Here is a 7,037-nt window from a genome sequence, read left to right as displayed (position 1 = left end):
ACGAGAGGGTTAGGGTTGGGGCCTGAGGCAAGGTGAGAATTAGCCCCCAGACAGGGCATTTGCCCCCTGGTGCGGGCCCCCCATTTTTCATCCCGATCCCTTTACCCCGGATTCTGATCCCCCTTCCACTTCCCAAACCCTGATTCACACCCCTCACCTGATCCTCCCATATTCAGAACCCCTGTTCTCTCTCTGAACCCTTCCCATCGTTTAAAATCTCCACAGATTTCTGGTCCTCAGTCTCTACTGTTACACGATTCCTTCTCATTCAAAATCTCCATTCAGTTTACCAAATGCGGCTCCCAAATCCAATCCCTGTAGATTCAGACTTCTTACCTGCTTTCCGAACCCCGATTTGAACTTGTCCCCTTCAGTAGCTTCTCGGGATTCAGAACCTCCATCTGGACACCCATTCACTTTTCCTACATCTATCCGGCCCATTCCCCTCACATTCAGTACCTCATCCGTCTCCACAATCAAACCCCAAACACCCCATTCCCAAATTTGGTTCTTCATATTTGCCCTTAGTAGTATAACGCCCGGTTCCTCCCCCACACCCCCCAGGCTCTGCTCTTGCCAGAGGGACAGGAGCCATGGCTCAGAAAATGGACTGTGGTGCGGGCCTCCTCGGCTTCCAGGTGAGATCTCTACCCCCTATCCCCCGCCCCTCATTTCCCCAGCCGACAGTTAGCCCTGGGCCCCTTTGGACTCCTAAACGCCTGGATCCGATTTGCCCTCTTGGTGCCTAGACTCCGTCTTCTTTCAAATTCTCAGGGTTTATCGAGGGGGGAGGGGCGTCCCTTTTCAGCCATCAGTCCCTGCTCAGAGAAAGGGGAGACCCTGTTAGTAGTCAGGGCAATGTGCCCAGAGAATGCGGGTTGGATAAGAAACCATTTTTTCTCATAGCCCTGACATTTGTAGAGCAATCTGCAGTTCCCTCCCCCAACCACCCACCTCCACCCTCCCTTTCTCCTGCATTCCCCACTCCCAGTGACCCCCCCCCCTCATTCTCCTCAATTCCTTGTCAGGGCACCACCTCCCCTTCCAGAGCTCTTAAGGCATGCCACACTGCTCTGCTCTAACCTCACTGATCAATAGATAACCCCTCCGTTCCACCTCAACCCCTCTCCTCTTCCCACCCTACCCCTTTTTAGCCCCTACCCCATTTAGCCCCTCCCAGACATTTGTTACCACAGTGCCTCCCTCCCCAGCAGTCTAGGTCTCTACCTAAGCCCTCCTTTTTTTGCACCAGCCATCTGCCAGCACCTTCCCTGCACTGCACCCCCTACCCCTCTGCTCGCTTTGGAGGCCCAGAGATTTTAATTCCCAGCCCCCTGTATTTTCAGGCCGAGGCCTCGGTAGAAGACAGCACCTTGCTTATGCAGACCCTGATGGAGGCCATCCAGATTTCAGAGGCTCCACCTACCAACCAGGCTCCTGCAGCTGCCTGCCGGCAGAATTCTAGTCCCCAGAGTTCACAGCCCCCAACAGTCAGTGAGACTGCTGATAATCAGGTTTCAGCAGCTGCAGCTAGGCCTAAAACAGCCTTTAATGCCCAGAATGCCCCCACAAAAGGCCCAAATTGTGCCTATGATTTTTCTCAGGCTCTTAATGCCAAGGAGACACCACCTAAGGCAGCCTTTGTGACCCAGAATGCCACCCCAAATAGTCCAAATGCTGCCTATGATTTTTCCCAGGCAGCAACCAGTGAGTTAACTGCCAACAAGTCCGAGATGGCCTTTAAGGCCCAGAATGCCACTACTAAGGTGGGCCCAAATGCCACTTACAATTTCTCTCAGTCTCTCAATGCCAGTGAGATGTCAAACACTCAGTCGAAGACGGCCTTCAAGGCTTGGAATGATACCACTAAGGCCCCAACAGCTGATACCCAGACCCAGAATGTTAACCAAACCAAGATGGCTACTTCCCAAGCTGACATAGAGGCTGACCCAGGTATCTCTGAATCTGATGGTGCAGCTGCACAGACAGCAGATGGTTCCCAGGCTCAGAATCTGGAGTCCAGGACTATAATTCGGGGCAAGAGGACCCGCAAGGTGAGATCCCTGCTAACTCCACTTTGCCTTGGGTTCTCTCCTTTCTTCTCTGGAGGTTATTTGTTCTGAAAATGAAATAAATATGTAGATATAGAAATTTCTGTATCTATATATTTATATCTGCCTGTATTCAGCTACATTATAAGGGATGATAAGGTAAATGTGGTAATTCCTGCCCTCTGAGTGTCCACAGACTGATGGGGAGATGAGTCGTAATATATACAGTCTATATATAATTCAGTTTACATTTTGATGGTAGCCACCATGTGTTAGGCTTTGAGCTAGGCACATTCACACAGGTTATTTCAGTCATTAAATCTTCAAGGCACCTTATACCAGTTAGGCATCGTAGTCTCAGTTTTACAGAGAAGGAACCTAAATCCCAGAGAGGTGAAGTGACTTGAGTGATTTGTCCAGGGTGGTACAAGCAGAGCCAGTGGTGGACATAGGAAGAGGAGCAGCTTCAGGCCCCACCCTTGGGTTGATCCTGGCCTGGTTCAGAGATGAAACTCCTGCCTGGAAGACAGTGAAAGACCAGCCCAGGACTCAGGGTGACCATTGGCTAGTGGGTCAGGCTGTCACTACAGGTGAGGGTTTTAGGGGGCCTTCCTGGAATAGATAGGGTGAGGATACAGAAACAATCGGTGACCCTGGACCTTTCTTCCCTCTGATGATGCAGATTAATAACTTGAATGTGGAAGAGAACAGCAGTGGGGATCAGAGGCGGGCCCCACTGCCTACAGGGACCTGGAGGTCTGCACCGGTTCCAGTTACCACTCAGAACCCACCTGGCGCACCCCCCAATGTGCTCTGGCAGACCCCTTTGGCCTGGCAGAACCCATCGGGCTGGCAAAATCAGCCAGCCAGGCAGACCCCACCAGCACGTCAGAGCCCCCCAGCTAGGCAGACCCCACCAGCCTGGCAAAACCCAGTTGCTTGGCAGAACCCAGTGATCTGGCCGAACCCAGTGATCTGGCAGAACCCAGTGATCTGGCCAAATCCCATTGTCTGGCCTGGTCCAGTTGTCTGGCCAAACCCACTGGCTTGGCAGAATCCACCTGGATGGCAGAACCCACCTGGATGGCAGAACCCACCTGGATGGCAGAGTCCTCCAGATTGGCAAGGCCCTCCTGACTGGCCGCTACCACCTGACTGGCCGCTGCCACCCGACTGGCCACTTCCCACAGACTGGCAGCTTCCACCTGACTGGATCCCCACTGACTGGCCTGTTCCACCTGACTGGCAGAACCTACGACCCTCACCAAACTTGCGTCCCTCTCCCAACTCGCGTGCCTCACAGAACATGGGTGCCTCACAGCCCCGAGATGTGACCCTTCTTCAGGAACGAGTAAGCACTATAACTCCCCAGTCACATCTCCCTTCCCTTCTTCTTTGTCGTCCTTCCATCTATAACTCAACCAAGTTTACTGTAAATATAACTGAAAAAAAAATTTTTTCCCCTCCCAGGCGAATAAGTTGGTCAAGTACTTGATGCTTAAAGATTACACAAAGGTGCCCATCAAGCGCTCAGGTAGGCATCCAGTGCCTTCTCCCAGGGTTCTGCCCTTCCCGTCACCCCATGCTATGTGGACATCCCTTTGCTTACCTATAAGTCCCCTCCCTGATTCTTCCTCTTTCACCCTTGAGGACCCTGTGTTCTCAGCAGAGCTGGCAAAGGGGCTACAGCTCTGTGGCCCATGCTCAGCCTAGGTGCTCCCTCCTCTCTCCTACAGAAATGCTGAGGGATATCATCCGTGAATACACTGATGTTTATCCAGAAATCATTGAACGTGCATGCTTTGTCCTGGAGAAGGTGAGAAGGCAGCTCCTAAGGGACAGGAATGATGGGGAAGATTCATGGGATTCTTACTGGGAGTTTAGGGAAAGTCTCACAGGAAAGTGAGCGACTGAGATGGGTGGCTTATGCTAGATTTTGTAATTTCATAGCTTGTTTTTCTTTCCCCATAGAAATTTGGGATTCAACTGAAGGAAATTGACAAGGAAGAACACCTGTATATTCTCATCAGTACCCCAGAGTCCTTGGCTGGCATACTGGGAACGTAAGATGGGAAAGGAGGTGGAATATTGCCTTTCAGTGGTGCTTTTTCCTCCAGGAGTAGGTCAGGGCCCCAGATTTAGGGTCACATAGCAGGTCATGGGCAGAGCTGGTGTATAATTATTCCCTAGTTGAGGAATACTGGAGAAGCTAGATGCTGCCTGGAGTGTCTCGTGCAAATGGCTGCTGCTGAAAGCATTATCTTTTTGTACACCTTTAGGACCAAGGACACGCCCAGGCTGAGTCTCCTCTTGGTGATTCTGGGAGTCATCTTCATGAATGGCAACCGTGCCAGCGAGGGTGAGTTGCTGGACCTGCAGCTGGGGGTTGGCTATAGCCTGATTTCCATGCTCATTTTCCATCCCTTGTCTCCCCTTGCCTCCCATTGCAGCTGTCCTCTGGGAGGCACTACGCAAGATGGGACTGCGCCCTGGGTATGATTGGACTCTCATCTCTTGCCTGTTTATACCATCCTTTAACAACAGAGGATGGTGTTCTAGAGGGTTTGGGGAGGTACAGAGCCCAAGATTGTGACCTGGGTGGATGGGGAAATAGTCCTGAACTCTTTACCTCTTTTTTCATCTCTGACCTCTGTGCTAGAAAGCTCTTTTCATTTGGGGGGGCAGTGTCATAGTCACTGATTAAGTGTTCCTTTTTTTACTATCAGGGTGAGACATCCCCTCCTTGGAGATCTGAGGAAACTTCTCACTTATGAGTTTGTAAAGCAAAAGTAAGTGGTGCCTAAGGGGCTTTGTCCGGTCCTCATGAGTTCTGTGTGCTGGTCATCCTTAGAAAGTTCTTCCCACACTAATTTCTTACACTAATTATACTTATATGTGTGTGTGTGTATGCGTATAGAAACACATATGCACTCAGAACTATTTACTGAGTATACTCTTTTTGGTTGAATTTTTCTGTAGTATAGTTATTTTGTAAGTAAGTGATATCCCCACAGTAGACATTTCCAAGGTTGGACCTGGTTAAGGCTTTTACACTGCAGTGTAATCATTGCAACGGTCCTATCTGTGGCTCACTGACAAGATTACAAGAACCTGATGCTAAAGTTGTGACAGAGGGGGTGAGATTAAGTGTTGTCCTTTCTATGACCCTACACAAGCCTCCTCTGCAGCTCTAGATGACTTCTCAGTGTAGAAGCACTGACACAGGAATTTGAAGTGTCCTGAGTATTAGAGGGTAAATACTTTGATTGTGTTCAGAAATGAGTTTTTGAGGCATTGCTGCCTGAAATCTGGGGTTTCAAAGTCTAGGGTTATGTGTTAGTGGGCTACCATTCTACCTTCATAGAAACAAAGACTTTTTGCTCTTTCTAAGGTACCTGGACTATAGACGAGTACCCAACAGCAACCCTCCTGAGTATGAGTTCCTCTGGGGCCTCCGTTCCTACCATGAGACTAGCAAAATGAAAGTGCTGAGATTCATTGCAGAGGTAATAGAAGAGCTTCTCCAAACTTGATAGGTCATGGGGTGAGTTGTGACTGGCTGGGAATGGTACAGAGCAAGAATGAGATCTTAAGTATTGAACATAGTAGGTGCTGGTGGCATTTGTTGTTATTAAGCAAACAATAGCACAAAGTAGGGCATTAAATGTATGGTAAATGCTTCATAAATATTAACTAATAATAATATGGGTTTTGTTTTATTTTCTCTTTCTCATCTCAGGTTCAGAAGAGAGACCCTCGCGACTGGACTGCACAGTTCATGGAGGCCGCAGATGAGGCCTTGGATGCTCTGGATGCTGCTGCAGCTGAGGCTGAGGCCCGGGCTGAGGCGAGAACCCGCATGGGGATTGGAGATGAGGCCGTATCTGGGCCCTGGAGCTGGGATGACATTGAATTTGAGCTGCTGACCTGGGATGAGGAAGGAGATTTTGGAGATCCTTGGTCCAGAATCCCATTTACCTTCTGGGCCAGATACCACCAGAATGCCCGCTCCAGATTTTCTCAGACCTTCACTGGCCCTATTATTGGCCCTGGTGGTACAGCCAGTGCCAACTTTGCTGCCAACTTTGGTGCCATTGGTTTCTTCTGGGTTGAGTGAGATGTTGGGTAGGTACATCATTTTGGATTGGGCAGGTAGGGTCATTGAGAGATGTAGGGTTCATGGGAATGTGTTATGTGCACAAGCTGGGAGTCATAGTAAACTATGGTGGGGAGATGAGAGAAGTATGGGGAAGCAGTGTTTGGTATTTATATTCCTTACTATTTGATATATATATCATTGATTTTTAAATTTTTTTTCTTTCTTATGTTCACAGATATTGCTAATCAGTTGCAATAGTCTTTCCCCTGAGTGAGGCTGAAGCCTCACATTCCTTCTAAACACAACTATCTAGAGAGCCACATCCTGTTGACTGAAAGTGGCATGCAAGATAAATTTATTTGCTGTTCCTTGTCTATTGCTTTTTTTCCCCCTTGTGCGCTGTCAAGTTTTGGTATCAAATAAACGTTGAAACTGCAAAGAGAATTGCATGTGTTCCCTTTTTTCCCTTATGTTTGGGGAGGGATCAACATGTTTATATGAAAGAGACAGGGCCTCAATTCTAGCCCGAGGGGCATATCAACTTTCAACAGGTGGAAATGTGGATAGATTGGCTAATGGATTGGGAAACAAAGGAGGGATTGATGAACTTGAGTGTTACTGAGGTCCAAGAACTAGTATGGTTTATTTAATAAACATCACGTAAGTGATTCGTGTGTGAAAGATATGCTGCTAGGTGTCCCTGAGTGACATTAAAAGAGATGACATAATGAGAAAAGATGTAAATGGTCAGACAGTTGCATTTGAGACCCGAGGTAAGATTCCATGTATTAAGAAGGTCCACAGAGTGGGTGGTTGATGAGGAGAGACGATAACTATTCTCAGAGATGATGTTCCTGGGACTCTAGGTTGTTGGTTGTATTATCCAT

At 48.7% G+C, this 7,037-nt stretch overlaps 1 protein-coding gene across 1 annotated transcript; it reads left to right on the top strand.

Annotated features, from left to right (window-relative positions):
- Positions 1-568: 568 nt before the first annotated feature.
- Positions 569-6,580, top strand: MAGED1 (MAGE family member D1). Its single transcript, XM_036271716.1, has 12 exons — positions 569-638; positions 1,347-2,054; positions 2,734-3,402; positions 3,522-3,585; positions 3,788-3,867; positions 4,023-4,114; positions 4,331-4,410; positions 4,502-4,544; positions 4,778-4,840; positions 5,443-5,557; positions 5,791-6,176; positions 6,386-6,580. Exons 1-11 carry the CDS (start codon positions 594-596, stop codon positions 6,166-6,168), a joined length of 2,337 nt encoding a protein of 778 aa, XP_036127609.1. The 5' UTR covers positions 569-593; the 3' UTR covers positions 6,169-6,176; positions 6,386-6,580.
- Positions 6,581-7,037: the final 457 nt, after the last annotated feature.

The sequence above is a fragment of the Molossus molossus genome, unplaced genomic scaffold (genome assembly GCF_014108415.1).
Source record: "Molossus molossus isolate mMolMol1 unplaced genomic scaffold, mMolMol1.p scaffold_m16_p_2, whole genome shotgun sequence".
Classification (NCBI taxonomy): Eukaryota; Metazoa; Chordata; class Mammalia; order Chiroptera; family Molossidae; genus Molossus; species Molossus molossus.
Note: the sequence above shows the minus strand (reverse complement) of the source record. Positions and strands in the feature narration are given on the sequence as shown.